Source organism: Melozone crissalis, unplaced genomic scaffold (assembly GCF_028551555.1).
Source record: "Melozone crissalis strain CALT ecotype California unplaced genomic scaffold, PUWL_Pcris_2 ptg000110l_1, whole genome shotgun sequence".
In the NCBI taxonomy this organism is placed as follows: domain Eukaryota; kingdom Metazoa; phylum Chordata; class Aves; order Passeriformes; family Passerellidae; genus Melozone; species Melozone crissalis.
In genome coordinates, this window is record NW_026535887.1 from 882,048 (window position 1) to 907,750 (window position 25,703).

At 44.3% G+C, this 25,703-nt stretch overlaps 1 protein-coding gene across 5 annotated transcripts in view; it reads left to right on the forward strand.

The window, feature by feature from the left end:
- Positions 1-25,703, forward strand: part of SFMBT2 (Scm like with four mbt domains 2) — a 110,703-nt gene that overhangs the window by 63,626 nt on the left and 21,374 nt on the right. For all 5 annotated transcript variants that reach the window (XM_054292396.1, XM_054292394.1, XM_054292395.1 and 2 more), the window contains 7 exons: positions 7,412-7,513; positions 8,186-8,333; positions 14,966-15,048; positions 18,132-18,258; positions 22,371-22,484; positions 23,786-23,828; positions 24,426-24,496. In XM_054292396.1, the coding sequence (XP_054148371.1) occupies positions 7,412-7,513; positions 8,186-8,333; positions 14,966-15,048; positions 18,132-18,258; positions 22,371-22,484; positions 23,786-23,828; positions 24,426-24,496 (688 nt within the window). The remainder of the gene's footprint in view (positions 1-7,411; positions 7,514-8,185; positions 8,334-14,965; positions 15,049-18,131; positions 18,259-22,370; positions 22,485-23,785; positions 23,829-24,425; positions 24,497-25,703) is intronic.

Genomic DNA, 25,703 nt, shown 5'->3' on the forward strand with positions numbered 1-25,703 from the left:
AGGGTCTGTTTGGCAGCACCATATGAAAGTCAGGGTTGGGAGGGAAATGCTAGAGGCAATTCAAGCCAAGCAGATGGGATGAGTGAGAACCAGGTCCCTCAACTTTCCTCATCCCTCTGGCATGTGTAGTTTTCTTCATTGGGAATCTCTCAGGATGGGGAGAGGTCAGCAAAAGAGCCTGGTTTAGTTGAATCACTGCATCCAGCCTTGGTGTGAGGGAGTTTGTGACATCCTGAGCTCCCTCCCTCCACATCCCTGGGCAGTGTTTTCCACTGAGAGGGGCTGATGTGCACCTGCAGCATCATCTGCTGCCATGTATGGGGTGGTGATACCTAGAAGTCACCCATTTTAGGGCATTTTGTAAGGGCATGAAGAGATAGGGCAAGGAGGAATGGCTTAAAACTGAAAAAGGAAAGGTTTAGGTCAGATATTAGGAAGAAATTCTTCCCTGTGGGGTTGATGCCTTGGTTTAGATTGCCCAGAAGTTGTGGCTGCACCATCTCTGGTAGTGTCCAAGGCCAGGTTGGCTGGGGCTTGGAACATCTTGGGACAGTGGAAGGTGTCCCTGTTCATGGCAGAGGCTCTAGAATGAGATGATCATTAATGTCTCTTCCAACCCAAACCATTCCATGAGTCTACTACTGTGTGATCTAAAGGTGAATTAATGTCCTCAAAGAAAGCAAAGGCAGCTGTGGTCCATAGCTGTTTTCCAGGGTGGTTGTATCTCACAGTGTGCATTGAATGGGCTCCTGATCCCCTCTGCTCTCACAAATTCCTGTTGATTTTTCAGTAATGATTCCTGCCATGATGTTACCGTGGGCAGCCTCAGTCCCTGCTCACAGTTGAGGAGCTGTGTGTTGAGGGGGTGTGAGCAGAGACACTGCAGGTTTCACTCTGAGCACTCAAGGAGCTGTTCCCACCTGTGCCACCCTTTCTGTGTGACTTTACCCTCCATGAAAGGGGACCTGGGTGTATAACACAACTGGGTGTCACCAACGCTTGTGAAGCACTGTGGCTCTGAGATGCTAAAAAACCCAAACCAAGCTGTCCTGGTTTTGGGGAAATTTGGGCAAAAACCTCCAAAGGGGCCCCTCCAGAAATCAAACCCACAGGGCCTCTGCCCTCAACTGATTTGGGAAGGATTCTCAGAGAGAAGTGCGAAGAACCTGTTTATTTAAGAGGCATAGCACCCCCAGCGCACAAAATGAACAATATTGGGTGACAGCACTCTGAAAAAGATGACAAAATCAGAAAGTCGCTCTCCTGGGGGTGGTCGCTCTGTGATCAGTCAGTCCCTCTGGTGCTGGAGATAGCTGCTGCCCAGAGTAGGCCCCAGTAGGCCACAAGGTGCAAACTCTCCATGTTTGCCAGGTCCCAGTCTGGAGCAGGTTTAAGTAGATCCAAAAAAAGGGAAAGAAGAAACAGTCCAGGCAAAAATTTGGACTGCTTAGCTAAACTAGCTAATGAGCAGAAGCGAAAAGCAAAAGCAGCACTATGCACTGCCCCATCTCTGTGTCCCACCAGCCATGGGGGAGCAGCTGATAGCAAAACCAAAACAAAACTTGCACTCTTCAGAGCCAGTCTTGAAGGCACAGAACATGATATACAGCATTAACAGAACATACAAATGGGGGTACAAGCATCATAACATCACCCTAGGACACAAACACACCAAAAAACCCCCAAGTGGATGAATATCCATCTTGTTTACCTCTGCCCATGCTTCCAGTGGCCAGGCAGAGCCAAGCAGGCGCTGTGTGGGAGGGGATCTTTGCCCTAATGCCATCTGCCTTGGCCCGAGCCATACGGAGAAGGTGTGCTTGGATTTTGACCGGCTATTCTGCAATGTTGCTGTTTCTATGGTAACTATTTTTTATTCAACAAGAGGAGGTTAAAATCCGTAGGGCTAAATCCAATCCTCGGCAGAAGCATCTGCAGTTTTTCAAGAGGCTCTTCAGTAGGGGCAGTTTGTAGCTGGCTTTCATTGCTTCAGGGTTGTGGTGTCTCTAAAACATCCCTCCCAGCGCCCTTTCCTCATCATCCCACCCCACATCTCCACATTCTGGTCTTTCTCTGATGGCTCTTGTCAGAGCAAGGGGACAGTTTGTACATGTTGTGTCTTACAGGGATTTCTGTCTCCCTGCAGAGAGTGCACCTTCAGGGAAAATTGCTCTGTGTTTAGCAGAGTAAGTTGGTGAATCACAAACAAGACTGATTCATCTGCAAATAACACACAGGGTTGCATTGGGTAGCGTTGCTTTCTTTATTTTCCCTTTTTTTTTTTTCTCAATTAAAAAAACAAATGCCAGATTCCTGTGGAGGCAGTTTAAGCACTGCTATTACTGTGTTTGTGACTGGTTCCCACACGTGAGTTTTGTGATTAAAATTAGGCTATTAGGAACAGCCAGTTTCTTGGAGAAATTAGAGAGAAAAGATGGAGGGGAAGTGATTTCTTTAAAAATAAAAACCAAATCATCTAATATGTTCCCAGTTATACCAGATGGGGCCTGCTCCTCTGTGTACTTTATTAGGGTAAACCAGGAGAGATGGGACTGAAGGCAAGAGTAGTTCACACTGTTAAAGGAGTCTCAGGTCAGTAATTTATTAAGTGGTCAGTGTTTCTAATTACCCTCTCAACCTTGCAGCTTTTCAGCATTCAGACTTAGTTCTGAATTTTACATGGAGTTGCAGTTTTGTAAATTGTGTGCATCTGACTGTCCTGGACCAAAAGAGCCCTGACTTCCAAAAATATTTGAAAATCAGCCTGAAATTTGAAAATTAGATTTGCAAATGCAAATTAGATGCCTTTTGCTCTTTTCATACACTACATAAGCTGCTGTGTTTAAAATTATATTACTCCAGTGGTCTTGAGCAGAAGGGGCTAAAAAGGACATTTCATAGTCTGAAAGCGATGCCCTTCCTTGGTTTTGGGGACACAGATAAAGCAGCCAGCTCTATCAGAGTGCAGCTTCCCTGAGTGTCACAGACAAAAGCAGCTTAGCCAGGTCCCCCTGCTCTATCAGCTTTACCCAGTGCACTGTAAAATTACCTGAGCTCCACTCTTGTGACATGGACAAAATTGAGTTTATTTACAGCCAAATGCCATTTTTTAGCAGAAATTGCATTTGTTGACCTGGTATTTAGCTACCAGGTTGGACAAATGGCAGTGATGATGATTTTGAAGTTTCTGAGTCCATCACCTAAAACTAAAACTTACTGACTTAATTATCAGGACTTAAGCATGTCACCCACATAGGTACTTCCCTAAGGCTTACTCAGATCCTGAAGAGTTGCAATGCTTTTCTAAATCTGTTTGTGGATCTCTTTTGGAGTGACATTTAGGCTGCCATGTCACCTGGCATTTCTGAAATCCACACTGCTGGTGGCTTGTTAGCTCTGAGGGAGAAAATTATGTGGCTATCTCAGACCCTAAAGAAAGAAGGGAATTTGGGAAGGGAATTGATTCCCTAACCTGGGAATTTGGAGCCTGTTTCTCTCAGCACTGTGGGTAACTTGTTAGTTGACCTCCAGATGTGCAGTTCCCAGCCCTGTGTGTGATGCTGAATGCAGTGAGCTGTTACAAAGCCCATCAGTAATTTCTGCAGGATAATTACAGAAACACAAGCCATGTAAAGATGGAAATCATGGTGCAGATGTGTATCAAAGCAGGGCTGTCTTTCAGGTGGCCCAGAGGGAAATGCACCCCCTGCTCTAAGGCTGTGAGCATGGGGCTGAGTTTAATTGCTTTTTTTGGGATTATAGTGAGAGCTGTGACAGCTCTGGCTGTTGCCAGTGGGTTTGGACTGTGAGTGACAGACGTTCATTGAGGGCTTTTGCAGTGCTCCACTCATTACCCCTGAGCTGTAATCCATCATGTTGGAGACTGTGACCCTTGGAGTGAGCAGCTGTGCTGCCCGTGCCACGTTAATTTGTTGAATGTTTTGTGGCACGGTTTTTCACTTTGCTCTGAGGGACTCTTCTGAACCCTTGTTGTTTGTCAGTCCAGGTCACTTGGCTGCTCCTCAGCAGCCTGAGGGTGTTTGCATTGCCCTCTCAGGGCTTGTGAACCCCAGGACAGGGGCATTCCTCTGGTGTAAATTACAGAATCACAGAATCATTGCCTCATTTAGTTTGGAAAACACCTCCAAGATCGAATCCAACCATTAACCCAGCACTGCCAAGCCCACCACTAAACCATGTCCCCAAATGCCACATCTGCGCAACTTTTAAATCCCTCCAGGGATGGTGACTCCAGCACTTCCCTGGGCAGCCTGTGCCAGTGCTTGGCAGCCCATTCAATGCAGAAATTTTTCCTAATATCCAGAGCAAACTTCTGTGTGGTCAGCCAGGCTGCTCCTGGGAAGCACTGACAGCCAGCAGGAGTAAAAGCCCACCATGCACGAGGCTTTAAAATGCTCCAGCTGGTCAAAACTATTCTGCCTGTTGATCTCCATTTCAAAGGAAATTGAGTCACTCGGAGAAGTTGCTAGAAAATAATGGCTGGTGACATCCTCGCTGGTGGCACTGAATGCTGTGAAATAGCAGCAAAGGGTTGAATTCTGCCACCCATTATCATGTCAGGCATTTCTTTTGTTCAGCTGCAGAGCCTGGCGGGGACCACGAGAAAGTCTCACCCCTCCAGTCCTTTCCTTGTAGCTGCTTTTATTAAACAGGCGTCGTTCCTGTCAACGTGAATAAAGGGAAGAGAGAGCAGTTCATTATCCAGTGTATCACTTTGAGTCTAATACTAATTAAAAGCTCTGCCATCACTTCTCTGGAACCTATTCTTAGAAATTATGTAAATTAATTGGAGTTTTGAAGAGGAGCATATGCCAAATCCTAAGTAATTCCCTGCTGGCTGAGGCAGCTCCAGCACTGGAACCGGAGAATGGCATCAGGAATCTTTTTTCTTTTCCTTTTGTGGCTGCAAAAATATAAAGTTGCTTTGGTAAATTCTGATTCTGATTCTCTTTAGCCAGTATATGAGACAGATCAAATATCCAGACCCTGACCATTTTCCAGAGAGGTGCAGTACAAAGGCTTTTTCTCCATGAAAGCTTTTCCATCTCAAAAATGACATTTAACACAGAAAGGGTTTTTACTTCCACAGCATTTCTCCAAAGAAATGCATGTTTCTGCTTCAAAGAGGATTTTGACCCTCAATAGGGAGACGTACTTGAGATCCTGTGAACTCCCCTTGTGAGTTCACTCTTGCTACTAATTTAATGGGGAAAATATTTACTTGCTGTGCTGAAAGACAAGGGAGATTTGATCCCAAGGTACACAGTGCTTTTGAAGTAAAATACTTTTAAATATTATTAGTGGGGTTTTTTTCCCCATCTGATTATTTTTCCCCTTTGAAAAAAAAGCCAAAACCAATAGAAGGAGAAACACCAAAGAAAATGGTTCAGATAAAAAGGAGAAGCAGTGTGGTTTGGTGTCAGTATATTTTGGTCTCAATCAACAAATCACTTTAAAAGTTGATTAAACTACTTGTGTGTTTAAAGATAAACATGATTAAGTACTTTGGTGGATCTTGGCTTATTACACATTGAGGCTGGATCCGAGCGTGAGTTGAATCATGGAACGTTTGTGGGGAGATGCTGATTCCAGGTGCACATTTTGCAAAGTTCCCTTTTCTTTACAACCTCACCCCGAGGATTAAGAGAATCAGAGTGTGGATCCTCATGCAGGAGGAAGCAGCCCTCCAGTCCAAATGTAATTTTTCCTTTAGGGGTTTAAAGTTCAGTGCTGATGATACTGGAGGTTTTGCAGCCGTCATCTTTTCCCTCTGAAGCTTTTTCAGTATTAAAGGTGGCAGTTTTTGATAGGACCTTAAAGCTCATCTCCTTCCACTCCCCTACCACAGGCAGGGACACCTTCCTCTATCCCAGGTTGTTGGCCTTGAGCACTTTCAGGGATGGACATCCACAACTTCTCAGGGAAACCTTTCCTAGTGACTCAGTTCCCTCACAGTAAAGAATTTGTTCCTAATATCTGATTTAAATCTGCCTTTTTTCAGCTTAAAACCATTCTGCCTCATGCTGTCATTGCAGCCCTTATGAAAAGGATGCTCAAACTCCTGGATGTCTGCTCCTTTCTCAGCCATTAGTTCCTTGGGCTCTGGGCCATTATTCTTAAATATTCCTCATCAGTATTTTCTTCTGCTTTGAGACAAAATTCATTATTGTTCTGTTGGTTTTTTCTGCTTTTTGTTTCTCACCAAAAAGGGCTCAGTCACACTGCAGGTTGGTAGGATGAAAACAACCATTCATTTAGCTGTGGTTGGAGCTTGTAAAAATCCTTATCTCTAGCAGCAGTTGGAATGTAAGATCCCAAAATAGAAGTTGTTAAGCCCTTACAAGTGCAGACAGTTCTTGGGAAAGAAAGCACAATGAAACACAACTTTGGATCAATAGAAAATCATTTTAGAGCAAGAATACCATGTGTAGCAATGAATGTAGATGGGATTTCTGCATGTATTTTGGAGTAGGCTGTGAGTGTGTGCTAAATACAGCATCATCTCTCTTCATGCTTGTATTGGCTAATGCACCAGTGGTTTAGAAATGCTGTGGGACATTTTTATTGAATGAACACAAAATGCAGTCATTACCCTGGAATTAGGGTGGCAGCTTGTGTTAGATAGGGATCACAAGGGATGGAGTAATTAGGTGTTAAACTAAACTGGTGGCAAACCGGGGAGTTGAATCTGGGTTGCTCCTGAATTTCAGGACTGCATCCTGCATCCCCAGAGCTGCTGTGTAGCCTGTGGTGCAGCCAGGTTTATTGTTGGGGATGTGCTTGAACACAGCTGCCTGTTTTCCTACCATCACCTTCTCTGGTTGCCCACATTTTGGGTCTGATTTCACTGTCCAGGCTCTAATCAATTTCCAGTCTCCTGGCTGGAAAAAAATACCTTTCCATATTTCCAGCCCAGTGCTTGTTTTGGTGCCCTGCTGGACATCCATCAGGGTAAATCAGGACCATGCTGAGATGTTTGCATCCATCTTGTGCATTACCCTGGGGGACTTCAGTTTGAGTCTTGGCACCTCTGGACTCTCAGTTGCTCCCAGAGGGTGATGTTGGTGGCAGAGGTGGAGAGGCTCTGCCCACAGGAGATTTTCAAGCAGCAGTTCCTTATCCAGGTCCTCATTTTGGTGAGCACAATCTCCTCGTGGACCAAATTCTGGTGGGATGCCTGAGATGGGCATAAACTCTGTGCTTTAGGTATGATGGGCATGGTGCTGTAGATGTGTCCTCTAGGACTGAGGTTGTCCCCTCTCTTTCTGTGGTTGGGTTGGCATGGAAAGAACACAGGACCAGCTGACAAAACCCACATGGATGTCTTTCAAACAGATTTTCAGATGTATTGGCTGCTTCTTGATGTCACCACGTGTTCCTCTTCCCACAGGACCATGCTGATTTGAGAAACCACTTCTTCACTGTGGGGATGAAGCTGGAGGCAGTGAATATGAGGGAGCCATTTCATATCTGTCCTGCATCAGTGACCAAGGTGAGTGCTCAGAAAGGAGGGATGGAAAGAACCTGTCTGGGAAACCCTTCCTGATTTCCACTGCATTTAGGAAAAACTGTAGTGGAAATTAGGAAGGTACTTTTAAAAAAAGGAGTGGTACTTAAGTGGCTGGAGAACACATTAAAGAATAGGTTTAAAATCCATGGATGTTCCTAATTAATTCTTTCTTTGCCACATACATCACCAGCTGATTCCATGCACTCAAAACCAATGGGGATGAGCACATTCATCTACCACTTGCATGCAAAAAAAAATGATCCCTCTTTTTTCTTTATCTCCCCTCCATCCATGTGTATTTTCCCTGCCCATCTGAGAAGCCTTTGGAAATAAAACAGCTGCATGGAGGTGGTAGCTGGATCCACACACTCAAATACAAGACAGAGGAAAGCTCTGGGGTCTTCAGGATCATCTCCAGTTGCTGCTCTGCTGTGGGACCCTGAACCTCAGCACTTCCCATTGCTTCATTTTACCCATCTCTAAAACTCAGGCTTTGATCTCTTGGGTAGAAACACTTTGATGCAAAGGTTTAGGTGAAAGCAAATTATTTTCAGTAGTTTGATCCCCAGGTTTTGGCTGTTTCAGCTTTCCATGTTACTTAATGTTGTAGCAAATCTAAGCCCTGATTTTGGTCTCTTCTTTTTCACCCCTTAGGTTTTTAACAATCATTATTTACAAGTGACCATTGATGACTTGAGACCTGAACCCAGCAAAATCTCAATGCTTTGCCATGCAGATTCCTTGGGGATCTTGCCAATACAGTGGTGCCTTAAAAATGGAGTCAATCTCACACCTCCCAAGGGTTTGTATTCCTTCTCAGTTTATATTCCTTCTCAGACTTTTGGGTTTACTCTGAAGCACATTTGCTTGTTATTATTGCCTTTAAAATTGTGCTGGTGGATGCTGCAGAGCATCAGCTGAAGTATCTCAAGCCAGAGTAGTTCTCTGAAGTGATTGGGGCTGTTCTGGCTCCTACCAGCCCGTGAACATCTCAGCAAATGTTTCTTGCTGGTGGATTGATGTCCCTGTGCTTTGAAGTCTGATTAAGGCTTGTGAAATCCTCATGAATTCCTGTGGGATGAATCCTTGCAGTTCTTTGTGTGTGCAGAGAGCAAAAGGAGCATTAAAACTCCAGTCACTGCAGAGGCAAACCCTGTTTCATCCATGTCAGTACAACACTGAGGCCAAGCAGAGCTCCTAAATCTGAATGTCTGAGCTAAAAACAGCTGCCTGCCCAGGAGTGTGGAGGGATTTCCTTGACTGTCTCAGCAAATCCCAGGGCACGCTGCAAGCAGTGTTCAGGTCACAGCCAGGAGAAACAGCCTCCAGCCCTGCTGTTCCTCAACTTTGTAGCACTGCAGTTAATTACTCCTGACTTCAGACAACCACCTGTGGTGCTCTAGCAATATTTCTTTGCTTGCAGAATGTGTTGGTTCCCTGGAATTTCAGGTTTTTGAAGCTGGCTGGGTTGTTGGTCTGTTGCCAAAAATCAATGTTGCTTGGGAGTAAGAAAAGCCTCAAAAATAATCATCAAGTTAAGTCTTGTGTATGAACTTTTGCCTTCATTTTGGAAAAAGCATGATGCTGCCAAAGCCAGGGAAGGGAAGGGTTATTCCCTACCAGATTCAGAATCCTCTTATGTATATCCAGAGTGTAATTTGAAATTCCCACCAAAGTCCTGGAGCCCTGTGCCTGCAGCTGCATACGGTGCATCCATGATTGCTCTGCTGCTTCTGCTGAAATAAATCTGCTGTCTGGGGCTTCAGCTCTCTCCTGCTGAAACCCAGGTGTAATGATAATGCCTGTGTAAGCACTCACTGATATTGGCCAGAAAAGTTGCTAGAAATCAAAGTAAATGGAATATTTTGGGGATTTTCCACCCAAATTTACATGCAGCTTGTCCAGGCAGGATAATTAACTGAAGGAGACCATAAGGCTTAAAAATTTCCAATCCATGCTGACACAAAGCCTGTCTGAGATGCTGGTTTATGGGTCAAGTGTGTGTGAAGTCTATTTTAGACGCCAGCATTTGAAGGCATATCTGAAGCATCTGTCATGTGAAAATTTTTCAGCTTGGCCAGGTCTGGTGGGAGGTGTCCCTGCCCATGGCAAGGGGTGGAACTGGGTCACCCTCCAGGCCCCTTCCAGCCCAAACCATTCTGTGTTTCTGTGATCTTGTGTGGTGCCTGGTTATTAGGATCCAGTTGGGCACCTGAGGAGGTGCAGAAAGTCTGTCCTTATTCCCCTGGTGAAAATCAAATTGGCTTTCTGCTCTGAGATCAGAAATCCTGGGGGGGAGCTATTAAAAAAGCAAAAAGCCAGTGGCAGATAGATGCATTCTATGTGTTGCTGTATTTTTATACTGTATATAAGGGCTGCATGTCCAAACTGAATTTTAGCACCTTAAAACCTTTTCTATGGGCAGACACTTTCTTTGAGTTACTAAAATGTAATAATCAGATATTAGAATGAGTCATTTGAAAATAAACACAAACTAAACACAACAAAAACCCAAAAACCACCAAAAAAGAAAGCAGATGGAAAGTGAAAAGCATCCAAACCCCTGGTTAATATAGGCTTGACAAGGAAGTTTTCTGATCTCAGAACTAACTGATTTTTTTTGGTCAGAACAATATGCCAGGTTGGGATATTGGGAGTTTGGAGTCCTTTATTTGTCTGATATCCATTCTCTTTCCTTTTTGCTTATCAGGGCTTTATTGAAGACAAACAAAGAGTAAATGGGTCATGAACAGGAGGTGCAAATATTTGCTACTCGAAATAGAGAGCAATATTTTCCTGTACAGTGCCAAAAATGAATACCCATTAACTGCTGCTGTATAAACATTGAACAAGTTCTGTTTATATTTATTAGAGCAGGATTTATAGACCACTTCCCTTTAGAGTAACAATCATTGTTTTATGAGCTATTATTAAGTGGGGAAAAAAACCCAAACATTTGATAATGTTCCTTGTTGCAAAGCTTACTGAGGAAAAGCCACTTCCAAATCCTCTAGTATGTTTTATTGTATATTTGCTTTGAATTAGCTTCTGATACTGGCTTCTTCCCTGCCCAGAGCTGAGGTGGCAAACATGGTGAAGGTGTTTCGTGTTTGAGGAGTTGTGCAAACACAGCTCTCAGTGCTGTCCCTTGGGCTGAGCCTTGCAGGGTGTGAGTGCCATATGCTGATGGAGGCATTGGGTACCTGGTACCTCTCTGTGTGCTGAGGGAGGCAGCTGGGAGCAGGACCACAGAATCAGGGATCAGTGAGGTTGGAAAAGACCTCCAGGCAAGCTGGGTCATTGAATCCAAGTTTTGATGGCCACCTTGTCATCCACACCACAGCAGTGAGTGTCCAGTTGTTTCTTATCACTTCCAGAGGTGGGCACTCCACCCCTTCCCTGGGCACCCCATTCCAATGCCTGACAACCCTTTCAGTGAAGAAATTCCTCCTAATATCCACTCTGACCCTCCCCTAGCACAGCTTAGTGTCATTTCCTCTCCTCCTGTCCCTGTTCCCTTGGAGCACAGCCCGATCCCCCTGGCTGTCCCCTGTGGCATTCACATTTTCTGAAAAATCCCTTCACCCAGGATTTTCTCCTGGGAAGTTGAGAAGCTTCAGAGAAAAAGGAAAACAAGTTTTTATCTCATTTGCTTCTCCTGTGTTGTGCTCACATGTGGAATGTGTTTGGAGATTATTTATCCACAGGTGATTGTTTCATTGGGTTCTGCTGTGAGTTGTTTGATTCTTTGGCTAATCAGGGCCAAGCTGTGTCAGGACTCTGGAGAGAGTCACGAGTTTTCATTATTACCTTTTTAGCCTTGTGTAAGTATCCTTTCTGTATTCTTTAGTATAGTTTAGTTTAGTATTCTTTAATATAATATATAGCTTCATAAAATAATAAATTAGCCTTCTGAGAACATGGAGTCAGATTCATTGTTCCTTCCTTCATTGGGGCAAATCCTGCAATACAATAGTCCCCTCCTGTCAGGGACTTGTGCAGAGCCAGAAGTTCCCTCTGAGCCTCCTTTTCTCCAGGCTGAGCCCCTTCCCAGCTCCCTCAGGTTCTCCAGACCCTTCCCAGCTCCATCCCTTCCCTGGACAGCTCCAGCCCCTCCAGGGTTCTGTGGCCATGAAGGCCCAGAACAGGCCACAGCCCTCGAGGTGCAGCCTCACCATGCAAAGACCACAGACAAATCAGGGCTCATTTGAAATGAATTCCTGGGTGTTCCCCTCTTGGAATCTTTCCTGTAGTGCTGCAGTAAAGTTATTGTTACCTCCCCAGCTGCCCTCCCAGGTTCCATTCCTGCTCTGTGGCCATGAAGGCCCAGAACTGGCGACAGCCATCAAGGTGCGGCCTCACCATGCAAAGGCCACAGACAAGTCAGGGCTCATTTGAAGTCCAAATGAAATGCAAATCAAAAAAACCCAAAAAAAAACCCCAAAAAGTGGGAGATTAGTGTCTTCAAAAAATGGTCTGTGAGGAAATGAGCTGCAGTGCAAAGAACCAAAACATGCCAAAACAAAGCTCACAGACGTTGCAAAAGCAGGGGAAAAAGTCAAGGAGGAAGGCACAACTTGGAGGGGAAGATATGAGGGACATGGCATGGATACTTAAAAAAAAAAAAAACCAAAACAAAAAAACAAGAAGAAAAAAATCTTCGCCAAAGTCAAAGCCATCAAAATACAGGCCATATGCCATCAAGTACAGGGACATGCACCAAAGCTTGCCAAACTTGATCCTCATTGAAGGCCAAAACAGATAAGAAGGACTTACAAAGATGCTGGAATGGAGATACCATCAAAGGAATTGCAATTGGAGGAGAAGAAAAAGAAAATTGGGAAATTTAGTGACTACGTGAAAATGGACTGGCATTATATCAGGTGCAGTGCAAAGGACCAAACCAAGCCAAAACAAAGCTCACAGATGTTGCAAAAGCAGGGGAAAAAATCAGAGGAAGACACAACATGAAGGGGAAGATATGAGGGACATGGCATGGATACTTTAAAAAAAAAAAAAAAGAAAAAAATCTTTCCCAAAGTCAAAGCCATCAAAAGGCAAGCTGTCCCATCAAGTGCAGGGACATGCACCAAAGATTCCTCTATTGGTCCCCATTGAAATTGCAAGATTCTGTTTCCCTTCCCGAAAGGAAATTTCCTTTCGGGAAGGGAAATGGAATCTTGTAAACCCAAAAAGAAAGGCTTACAAACACTCTGGAATGGAGATGGCTCATGTGAAATCAATTCCTGGGTGTTTCCCGCCTTGGAACCCTCCCTGTGCTGCTTCGGGGAGTTATTTTTACCTCCCCCGCTGCCCTCCTGGGTTCCATTCCTGCTGAAGCCTGAAGGAAAAGGCTTCCAGTGGTTCCAGTGGTGCAGGGCTGAGTGGGGCAGTTGTGTGATGATAGCACAGTCTGGTTTTTGTACCTCACTAAAACACCTCTAGTGGGCCTTTTCCATCCACTCTGTTAACATCTGCGTAGCTTAAAATCAAGATGCAAAACCCATCCATGAGGGGTTTAAATTGGAGATAAAAAAAGAGATGAAGTGTTGTTACTATGATATTTTTTGAAAATTTTTCGTTGCCCAGGATTTTTTCCTGGGAAGCTGAGAAGCCTCAGACAGAAATACAACCAATAATTATCTGATTGTTGCTTTTTTATTTGTTGCTTTGGAATGTGGCTTGGACATTGTTTACCAACAGGTGAATGTTTGATTGGTTCTGTGTGAATTGTTTTAATTTAATGACCAATCATGGTCTAGTTGTGTCAAGTTCTGAGGAATTACAGGGTTTTATTATTTATTCTTGTTAAACCTTCTGTTGTATCTTTTTTCTTTCTTTAATGTAGTTTTAGTATAGCATTTTTTAATATAATATAATAATAAATCAGCTTTCTGAAAACAAGAAACCAGATTCTCATCTCTCACCTCGTCCTAGAAACCCTCACACCACAAAGTGTGAAGAAAATACTGTTGCAGAAATTGTTGAAAAACAGTGCAAGGATATTTTTTGTATGAAAAAAGAACTTTTTTTATAAGTAACTACCCTTTTTTCCTTCCCTGTGCATGTTTAGTTTTTTAATTATTATGCACTTTAATGCCCCACAGAGACAGGCATCATAGCTCAAGGCTTTATCTCAGTAATTTGTTTGTCATGAATGCAGTTACTAGAAATAGAAATAATCTTATCCAAGATACTAGGATCTTAGCAGGATGCTTGGCATGTTGTTTTCAAAAATTTTGCCTCCTTTTTTTGGGATCTGGCAGACTGATAGGGGATTACACTCAGTATTCCAGTCCTTGCCCGTAAAAAAAAAGCCACAATTTTCATTGTCATAAATGATTCATTCACATTTGATCTTGAGTGTCCCTTTTTGACTATCAGTGCAAAAGGAATTTAGGGATGTTCTGTGAAATGAGGCCAAGCTGAGATTTCTAGGGAGATTGAGGGGAGAATTTGGCCTTTGGGTGACTCCTGAAACTTTCCAGTCAGAGTAGTTCTGCAGTAATGTCATTAGAGTGTCCTCAAGCCCCTGGACAGGATTAGCACTCACTGGTTTCAAGCACTGCAAAAATAGAAACTTAAGAGGAAGGCCAAAAAAAAAAGCACCCAAAAGCTAATGAAAAATCCCCCAAATGTTTCTGTCCCAAAAATATATTGCTAAATTGCCAAGTAGGAATAGTGGATGAGCAGAGGTCTGATTTGTCTTTCTATGATGGGGACTCCTTGAGAGCAGCTCATATAAAGGAATCTCTTAACTTTACCTGGAAGCAGAGGCTGAAGGGATGATCTGCTTGCTGAGGCTGTTTGAGGGATATCTGCATTCATTTTCCTGCTCTACTCCAGATTTCTGTACCATTTTTACTGTGATGGGATTCAGCTCACACACCCTGAGCTGCTGGGGAGCCAGTCAGGAAGGGTACATGAATGAAGAGAGGGGAATTTATCTCCTGCGTTGAAAGGGAGGATGGATCAGCTCCTGATTGTGCTGATCCCCTCCCTGTCCACTCCTGAGGGAGCAGCAAATGTCCCATGTCTAGCTCCATCACCTTGTCCACCTTTTAGACAGCTAAAAGCAAGAGAAAGAAGTCCATAACTAGCCCCATGTGGAAATTTGTCACAGTGGCACTTGTCATTGGTTATGAGTTTGTTAAAAGCTGGGAGATGTTCACAGAAAAAGGAAAATAGGAGAAATGATTATGTCGTATTACTTTTTAGTGGAGACTTGGCAGTGAAATGCAGATGTGTGAATGGAGGCTGGAGGAGCCATTGGCTCTCATGGTGTGTGACCAGGGGCCCTGCTGGCACTGCAGGGGTCGCTGAGGCAGGATGAGATGCTGAAACACAAATACTCATCTCTTTGGGGTCTGTTTTGTCCTCTCTCTGTGGTGTGGAGTGGTGGCTGATGGCTCTTTTTGTTTTGTCCTCCTGCAGGTTACTCTGGCCAGGACTTTGACTGGGCAGACTACCAGAAGCAGTGTGGAGCTGAGGCAGCACCTCACATGTGTTTTAGAAATGTAAGTTCTTCCTTTTGCTCCTGTCCAGCCATGTGAAAATAAAACAGCTTGCATAGAAAAAATGCTGCGAGGCTTTGAGGGTTTCTTCCAGAGCACCATGAGGATGCCTTAGGAAGGAAACCGGGGAAATATTCCAGGTCTCCAACCCTAAAGAGAAAAAACTCATCTTAGTCTTGTCTTTATCTGTAATTATCCTGCTCTTCATCCCCTCTCTGGTTTTGTGCAGCTCTATAAGGATCTCATCTGGTTATTGCTATTAATTCAAGTGCTACTAAAAATAATTCAGGTAAAGAAATTGCAGAGTATCGTTTGTCCCTTTTTACATTTTAGGTGTTCTCTCTGTATCCCAGGGATACAGAGAAACCAAACCACATGTATTAAAATGCTAACTGTTGAGAATGTAGGAGAGGATGATTAACCCTCATGGATGCTCTGGTCTTTGGGACAGTTCATGTCCTTCCTTGATGTAGCAACAGTGATGTGAGAGTGATGGATGCCATTAAGATTCACAGCTTTTGAAATAATCTTTTGCAGGCTGTTTTATGGCAATGATAGTCCTGTGTGGCTTGATCTGACATCAGTCTGATTCATTGCTTGGGGAAAGGCAGATGTAGCCTTCTGCCTTTCCCAGCAACCTGGTGCCTTCATGTGCCTTCAGCTGATGGAGGTTGAGATCCCATCAATAACTGAAAATACTCCTGATGGTGGTACCTAAATGTTAGTGGTGCATCTAAAATGAGCACAGAGAGCTTTGCAAAACAAAGTGGTGTGGTGAATGATGGACAGACAGGTTTCTGTAGGAATTGTACAGCTTTTCTCTGGGCTCAGAAGTCACAGGACTGAGGGATGTGGTGTTTATGGATAGCAGAATGGAGACAGGCACCCGCTGTGGTTTTCCATGGCCTTTCTCATCTGTGGTGGCCTAGGGGCAGCCTGGCTTGGAAGCTTTGATGGTGAATTAGTCAATTTTTTATTGATGAACTCACAGTACCATGAAGAGAGTCTGACTTGGGCGTCAAACCAGAGTAAGAATTTCTTTGCCCCATAAAGGCCCTTTTCCTGAAAGGACTTAAAGCAAAGATTTCCAGCAGTCCTGAGGGAAGCTGCATCACACAAATTCAGTGGGGCTATTTTTACATTTCTCTTCTGCAAGCATCCCTACCTTTTCTTTACATCTCTTTTCATTTTGCCAACTAGTGGATCTCTTCTCTCAGCAGTGGCAGCCTTGAGGAAAGTCTCTACATAATATCCACTAAGATTCAGTCAGGTCTGGGCATTTTTTGGTCCTTTTTAAGGAAACATTCACCAGATGAACGTGTGTCTCTTATTCTTCCACTCTCAATAACACAATTCTTTTCAGAGGGAACTGCTCTGCTGTCACTTGTGCAGCCTCCTGGCTGGCTGATCCCCTTGATTTGTGGCTGTGAGGGGCTCTTTGATGGAAGATTTTCTTGCATCTCCCACCTCATGCTGCCAGACATGGTGCTGGCAGTGGAGGTGCTGGAGCTGTTTCCCCAGGAGGGATTTTTAACAAGGAGAGGCAGTTATGGAATGGATTGACGTGCCCAAATGCTTAGTAAAATAAACTCCACCTAACTGTTTTGCCATTGATTTTGTATAAATGAGCCTCCAGCACTGAACTGCAATGAAAGGAGCCAGGGTGATGATAAATGGCATTTCCTTGTTAGGCAACATAAAAGGCATTTAAACAAACTCAGCCTGCATTCCTGCAGCCCTGGCCATTAGCAGCTTTTGCAGGGTGAAGCTGATCTGTGTGCTGAGCAAGGCTTGAGGCAGTCCAAGGTGTGCTTGAGAGTAGCAGCATGTTCTTGGATGGAAAAGAGACCAAAGCCATGAGTGTTTAGTCTCTCAGAGAGCTCTCAATGCTTGTTCAAGGTGAAGTGCCCATGGTCCTTGGTGTTGTATCAATGGGAGGAGGGTTGAATTTGAGCCTGGCTTCCAGGATGAGGGTTTGGTGTCATTTTGAGTCAGTAGCAATTTTTACCCATCCCAATTATTAGTTGTAAAAGATCTCATTTCAGAGAGGGAACCCTTTCTGTGCTACTGTGTGCAGAGAGATGCAGAGCAGGTGGAACAGAGGGGAGGGAAATCCAAGGAGAGGAGGCCCTGGTATGGACACAGGTGTTGCATTAGTGTGTTTGCAGGGACACTGGTGGGGAGATACTGGGAAGGGACTCAGAATAAGTGACAGGAGGGGACACTGGAAGGAACAGTGGCAATGAGCACAACTGGATCCATCTACACTCCAGCCAATGTACCTGAAAGCCTTGTTGATTGAGCTTAAAATAGAATCACAGGATGGTTTGGGTTGGAAGGGTCATTAAAGACTGTCTAGTTCCAGTCCCCCCATCTCATGGGCACTGCTGCCACCCACTAGATTATTTGCTCAGAGGTCCATCCATGAAAACTCCATGAAGTAAAGCATTCTTGAAAAGGTTATTCAGGTATCTTCAGCTTCAGTCAGCTTGGGTGACTCAACGCTTGAAGAGGTTTCTCTGATCTCAAGCAAGATGGTTTTTTTGCTTTATAATGTTTCTCCTAGCAAGGTGAGAGATGCTTAAGCACAGGAGTTCTGGGAACCCTCTGGGTCGTATCACATTAACAGAAAATGCACAATTGGCAAACATTCTGACATCCTTGGAGCTGATGTGGAGCAACCTCCTCCCAGTCCCCTGGGAGTCAGGTATAGGAGTAGAACATGACATGCATTTCATCCCTGAGTTTTTAAATGGGTGTTGATGCAAACCTGCTCCTGCGTGGGTTCCTCTCTCCAGGGTCCCAGCCTCCTCTGGGTATCCATCTCCTGTGACAGGGATCCTCAGGGGCAGCAGATGGGTCTCTACTCCCCTGCAGACCCAGCTGTGCAGGGGCACAGCTGCCTCACCCTGGGCTGCACCAGCACAGCTCTGATTTGGCTCTGGATGCCTTTGCATTCTTCAGGGTACCCTGCCCTTCCAGCAGAAAGCAAACCATGCTAAATTTATGCTTCCCAGCAGACAGTCTGGTTGAAGTTGTGCAGTGCTGCAGTGCCATGTTTCAGCATTGTCTCTTGCCTCTTTCAGACATCCTTCAGCCGTGGCTTCACCAAGAACATGAAGCTGGAGGCAGTGAACCCCAGGAACCCTGCAGAGATTTGTGTGGCCTCCATCACCTCGGTGAAAGGACGGCTGATGTGGCTACACCTGGAAGGTACATGCCCTAAAGGCTGCTTGGTGTTTGTCTGCTTCGCTCGCTCACTCACTCACTCACTCATTCACTCACTCATTCAATTTTGTCCTTCGTCCTCTGCACAAAATTGCTCTCTCCAACTTTTCAATTTTATACACATTGACCATTTATGTTTTATGGGGAATTACATTTACCTGCTCTTTCTCTGGGGGAGCTACAAGTTCCTCCGCCCCTCCATCCACATGGTCTTTATCACCATGATAACACCCTCCTCCCTGCCATCATCATACACCTTCATCCTAGGAATAGTTTTCCTCACTTGTGCAGCAGAGACTTCTACAGCAGTTCCCAACCTGACAGTTTGTACAGGAGGAGAGGTCTCTAATCAAAACCCTTAAAGTTGGTAAAAACATTGCCAGGTAACCCAAAGGATTATAGTTCCTCCCAAGTGTTTGCGTTTGGTAGAGCTGTGTGCAATGTCAGGTTTTGGTTTTAAACTCAGAGATGATTGTTCTAGCTCAAGGTAGCAAAAGCTTATCTGGAGCCTAGTCTGGATCAGGGCAAATACTATTTTTTAATTGCTGGAATCAACAATTGTTTGAAATTTCATTCTCACTAAGGCTGTTGTTGAATTTACATCCATCTGATCAAGGAATTTGACCCATTTTGGGAACTTCTTTTCTTAAATGACCAGGTGTCTTCACTTGTATATGCCAAAGATGTGGATAGACCAGGAAGAGGACAACACACTCCCACGTTGCTTCCTTCCCTCATCTCTTTCTTCCTGCCTTTTACTCTTTTAATTTCTTAAAGGATGTTTTTTTACAACTTACCATAAAAAAGCCCTGTGTACATCTACGTTATTTTGAGTTCTGATATATAGATGCTTTAAGCTTGGTTTATATCTCAGTACCAGGAATTGAATGATCTGTTGTAAACAGAAAAGATGCAAAAGACTGCAGAAAACAGAAAGAAATCTTTGCTGCTCTAGGAATACATCACTACAGTATGCACAGTGTTATGCAAAAAGCAGGCATTAAAAAAAAGCCACAGCCAACTGCTTGCAGAGTTGTAAAATAAATGTGGCTTGAAGTGAGGCATGGGTTTTTTTGACTCCATTAATATAGTGTTGTTTCTGACTGATTCTTTATATTCTGGAAGCAGCAAGGCTGCCCAGCTTCCACAGGATCCCATCACTGAAGACCTCAGGTCTCACCATTTACCACAGGCGCCTCTGCAGCTTTCATTGTTGCCCTCCCAGTTTCCCAGTTGGACAGCCCAGGCTGCAGCCATAAACCAGGAGCACAGGAGTTAAGCAGGGCTGAGTTAGACGTGGGGGAGCACTGTGTGATAAATCACACTTTGTACAGTAGCAAAACCCTAAACTGGAAGGCGAGCGTTTAATGAGCAGCAGTGCGGTTCCCCCGTGGTGGAGGAGAGGCTCAGGACTGATGGGATGCTCTGTGCTCTCTGCTACTTTATTGCTCATCATCTGCATTGTTAATTTTTACTGGTTCATTTTAGATTTTAGAGCTTGAAGCTTTCTGCTGTGAATTTATACAAGTAATAATGCACGCTCCCTGCACAGCCCAGGAATTTGAGGAAAACCCTTTTGGTTAATCACTTCTCCAGGGAGGTTTCCTGTAATTTCCTCTTTTACAGTTTTCTGGAGTTGCTGCTCTGTTCTACCCATCCTGTAAAATTCATGGTAGACATTTTCCTCACCCTGTTTCCAGTTTCCTTGTTTTCCCTTTAACCTCCCAATTCCCATGGACACTTCTTGCTCTGAGAAGAGAGCGGCATAAAACGCATCAGATGAAACTAATGAGTCTCAGAAAAGCTGTTTTCCACTCCTGTGAGTCAGGCCAGAGGAAGCAGTGAGATGTTGGAAGTGGAATTCAGGGTTATCAATTGCCAGAGGGCAGAAGCAGTGCCAGGGAGGACAGAGGAGCTGTGAATGTGTCTTGCAAGAGGAACAAAGTGTTGCAGGAGAACAGGCATTGTGCTGCTTTCCTGCTCCTCAGGGTACCTGCAGCTGTAAACTTCAGAAGCAGAATGTTCATAGAACCATTTTGGTTGGAAAAGACCCTTCATGTCTCATTTGTTGTTGCTTGTAAGCAGGAAAGTACATTTCATCTGGTTACTTTATAATAATTTTGAACTGTAGAATAATTAAGATTGGAAAGGACCTCTACAATAATTGAGTCTGTTTTGTCAGAATAGCACCATTACAATAATGAAGTAATTGGTTTTCTCAGACCACTGGTGGCATTTCAGTGGGGTCTGTGTTGATTTCTTGCTCTGTTTAGGGCTTGATCCATGGCTTGCTCACTGTCTGCATGTCTTGCCACTGTTGTCACATGGGCTCCTTGCCTGGATTTGTGTCAGGTGGAAATGCAGCTCCCCACTGGAGCTTTCATCAGGTTCAAACTGAGCAGTGACCCCGTGGTATTATCTCATGGAGGGAAATGGTTTTTCAGGGAACTTCAGCTGCTGAAATCTTGTGTATCCTTCCCCTATACCTTCATCCCATTTTCTTCCTCACATACCAGTATGTATTTTCAGTGGATAGTGCATGAACGTGATGATGCAGGGCTCAGAGAAGCACCATGAGGGCATCCTTGGATCTACACAGACATCATAATTGCATTTTTTTCATTATTTCCTCCAGCAGTGTGCACCTATTTCCCTGCCTCGTTTGAGGAAGAGGCTTTTTTCTGCAGCCACACACTCTCAGAGCAGCAGGTTCATTACTGATCCAAATGCTGCACCTCAGCCTCAGTGCTGTTCCCATCTCAAAGTTCAATTACTGTTTCAATTACACCACAAGCCCTTGATGAACACACATTAGTGGGAAGCTCCCTGTAGTCCTCTGGCTGTGCACAGTCAAACACTTGCTGCCTTTAGCAGGAGGCAAAGATGTTTTAACAGATGCCAAGGCAAGGGTGATGCAGAGGAAACTGCTGATCCTTTGATCCCTTTTATTAGATCACCCCATGCTGGTGCTGGAGCTGTCTCTCCTGGGGTGGAATTGACAGAGGGAGGAGGTGAAGTTCCTGGCCCAGCTGTACCAGCAACTTGAACTTGAATTGGAGTGGTTAAATGGTGCCTTGACTCAGGACACAAGAGTTGTTTTTGAAAGAACTCAAAGCCAGCAGGAATATCTTAATTGGACTTTGAGTGGAAATCAGGTAAATTAGGAAAAAAAAGTAGGAAAATTTTCCTTCACTGAAGGGGTGGTCAAGCATTGGAACAGGTTTCCCAGGGTAGTGGTGGAATAACTGTCTCTGGAAGTGTTCAAAAGTCATGTAGATGTGGTGCTGAGTTACATGGGTTAGTGGTGGGCCTGGCAGTGATGGGTTAGTGGTTGGGCTTGATGATCTTGGAGGTCTTTTCCAACCTAAGTAATTCTTTGGTTCTGTAAGTGGGACCCACATCAATAAAGACAGGAGATTGTCTTCTAAAGGAGGTGTAATAACCAAATTGGAAGATAATTGCTCTAACTAGAGACTTCACGTGAAGTTTTGGAGTCAGCATCGTGCCATAGACCTTGGTGCATGTGTCCCACTTGGAATTTTCTTACTGCTTCTCTCCTGTTGAGTGACCAGCTCTTGCTTCCTGTGAGGAACGCTAGGAGAATTCGTGGCTCTTCTGGATGGAAGAGTGGCCACCTCTCACCCTTATAAAATGGGACTCAAGGGCAGAGCTGCACAAAAAAGCTTCAGGGAAGCACTGGAACATCAAAGCCTCTGGGATATGCTCTCCTACCTTTAAGAGCAAGCATTCAACAAGTCCTTCTCACTCAGTAATGCAACTTCACAAAATATCCAGGCTGTCTTGTTGAGGGAAGTTATATATGTTTAACCTCCCTGGCTTTTGGCTGCTTCACTGCACACCCTCAAAGTGCTCTTAATGGGGTTTTCCTCTGAACCACATTGCACTGTAAATGCAGCAGCCCCATCCTTGCTGTCTGTTCAGAACTGGAGATGAAATGGTGCCTGATTTGGGTGCAGGGAAGCAGATTTATTTTTACATGTTCCATCATTTGCTTCCCCAGGCTTGTGATGGATGCTTGGATGGCTCTGAGCTTGGTGTTCCCATGCCTAAATCCCATTATGAATTTGCGTTTATAGGTTCACAGATGCCCTCTCCAGAGTACATTGTTGATGTGGAGTCCATGGACATTTTCCCTGTTGGCTGGTGTGAAGCAAATGCTTATAACCTCACCCCACCACACAAAGCTGTTTGTAAGTACATGGAGACCTGAGCAGTGCAGATAATATCAGGGATTTTTCCTAAGGTCTCTAATCCCATTTTTGACACTATCAACCTACCCAGCAGACCAATAACCAGGCTATTTACAGTACACAATCAAGTGTACTGCAATAAATCATAATAAATCTAATTAGTGACCAGACTGGAATGATGCCGTTTGTATTTTTCTCTGTGATCAGCTCCTACAAAAATGGGGTTGTCTGTGCTGGGGAAGGCTGTTCCATGGTTTGGGATTACAGAGGGGGTTGTGGGTTTGCAGAGGATTTGTTGGTCAGTGGGGTTGTCAGAGGGAAGCCAGGTTTTGTTGTGCTGAGCCAGGTTCACTCAGGCAGCTGAGTGGATTGGGGACAAAGACCTCAAATTGAAAAAAAAAACAAAACCATAAAATGTCAGGTGCAATGGACATACAGAGGCCATCCAGGTGCCCCTTTCCAAAACAGGATCTGCTTCATTTAAATAGAGAAATAATTGCTGCCATTCTGTGATGGAATTTCTGCCCTTTCCCAGGGTACGTGTCCTTTATTTCACTGCCCTTGCCAGCTCAGAGATTTTCCTTGTGTTGTTTTAAATCCTCCCACAGCACAATTAAGCCCACAGTGTTTTGTCCTGCCTCCAGTGCATATTAAGACAAATTTCTTTCCTTTCTATTTGCATTTGAGGGCATTTCATGAGAACTCAGTGGCTTGGTGCTGCTCTCCTGTTCCAACATACCCAATCTCAAGCCACCAGGTGAAAAATTGGCCTCATTGTTTATATTAATTAACATCTGAAAGGCAAATTTTAAAATGTACCATCCCTTTCAAAGAGTTAAATATGCTTAAGTTAAAAATCAGGCAGCCAGAGCCTAATTTAGGAGAATACTGCTATGGCAACATTATGCAGCCTTATCACAAGTTATTGCTGGGCATAAATTATGCTGGAGGTAATCATGCTTGTAAAATGTAATCTTATCCATATGTGTTTCTGTATGGAAAAATATTTGTGTTTTTATTTTAATTTTTTTTTCTTTTAAGCTGATCCCATAAAACACAATATTAGCATTCCAGAGGAAAGATTAAATGTATTATTACATCCTTAAAGTAGGTTTTAATGATGTAGTGACTTACTTAAAAAATACCAAGAAAAGATGGTGATAGTAATTAAGTACCATTTCATTGTGTTCAAAGTCATTTTATAGTCAGTGCATTTACACAGCTTTTTATGCATTCTGGGTGTACTTAACAGGACAGAAGGGGACAAAATTATTTTTTTCTTTCTTGCTTCATTTTTGCAGTGCGAAGGAAGAGGAGAATTGCAGTTGTGCAGCCAGAAAAACAGTAAGTTGTTTTGGGGTTTTCTTGTTATTTAAGTTGGTGTTTTCACAGGAATGCATCAGGTCTTCCAGGGGGGATAATACACAGCAGCTGTGTGGCTCAGTAACTACTGCTCAGATACTGCAGCACAGCCAGCAAGAGGATTCTTTTAAGGCTGAAATATTTGTTAGCATATTAGAAAGTCTCTGTAACAGCCATTTTTTGTTGGCTGGGGCTGTACAGCCCCTGTCTGATGGCCAGCAAGGGATGCTTAGGGAAGATGGACATATACCAAGAGGGCATTTCCCTGTCTAGCTCTTGCAGTTTGTAGAAACTTGAATTTAAGGGGTTTAAGGGAGATATTTGGAGCCTGGGGGTCTAAAGCTGACACATCAGAGTATATTTTCAGAGAATGGGTGGATCTGGCTCCTTCATCTGCAATACCCTGGTCTGTGATCAGCCATGGGGAAGTGGAGTTGTGTTGGAGGTGTCTCTGTTCCCCATCCCAGGCTGCTGCTGGTGTAGCTTTTGGTCCAGCCTGGGGACTGACCCTTTGTCCTGTCTGATGCTATTAAATACACCAAATACTCTATTAAATACACCCCATTTCTCCTTTTACAGGTTACCATCCACAGTGCCTGTTGAGAAAATACCTCATGACCTCTGCCCAGTTCCTCAGCTAGACACAACAGGTAAGGATCCTTATTGCAAAGACCCATGCCCTGTGTGGAAGGGGAGGACCCCAAAAAGGCAGTGAGTTCCAATAGGGGTGGGGAGATGGAACCACATCCTCAGGGGGTGTAAGGTGGAATGAACCCACCTGATGTACAGCAGATGAGGGTCTGGTTTTCCACATGTCCTGCTGGGGCTATCAGAGTTACCCTGGAGCTTGCCCAGTTGATATGATGATCTTAAGACAAGGCTAATGAATCTCTCTGATGGAGATGGGTGCAGGTTGTTAATTGACACTGATGAAATTTGGTACAGCAGGACCTGATGGGTCCCCTCTGTTATGTCAGGACTGTGTGGTGTGGCTGCTGCTTCTGCTAAAGGCAAATTCCTCTCCCCTTCAGCGGTGGCAGTAGGCTCTGAGTGCAATATTCATCCAATTAATGGTGTAAACCCAGCAGCAGGGACAGGATTCTACTCACTTTATTTCAGCACACTGTGGGACACATGTTGGCATTGCAGCCAACACCCCATTACAGTCCAGTGGGGAGAATCAGGGTCCTTTTGGGTATGATAACCAAAAAAAAGTGAATAAGCACTTGGAAGGCCTGTGAACCACATCTAGAAATTCCCATTTCTCTCCATGGTCTATGGAGGAGCCCAGAGTAATTAGCCCAGCCAAGGAAAACTGCTCTGTAGACCCATGCTGGGTCAGGGAGTGGCACTGCAGGACTTGTGGGGTTGGACAGGAGCTGAAGAGGGATTTCTAAAGCTCTTTCACTGAGAGAATGTTCTCCCTGAGCTGACCCCCTGTCTGTGAGGCTCAGCTCATGCATCCCCTCCTGGCAGGTTGTAGTGAGGTGCTTGTGTCCCCCTGCACTGTGAGTTCTGGGAGAGCCCTGGCTCATGTCATGGATTAACTCCTTTCCCAGTCCTCCTTTCAACAGCCAAATCAGTCACTATGAAAAAACCACTTCATTTTCCCATGCTGGACAGAGTTGAATAGCAGAGGCTTCTCTACCCTCTACCCCAGGGTAGAATTTTGTGCCTCCTTTATTCTCCTCCCCTTCCTCCCACATCCAGGAGGAAGAAGTGTGGAAAATAGAAAAATAGAAACTTCCACAGGCACAGGAGGGTTTAATTTGCAGCCTTGCAAGAAGCTTGAATTGATGCAAAAATAAAGTACACAGACATTAAACAGAAAAATCATAAACTTATGTTCTATAGTTA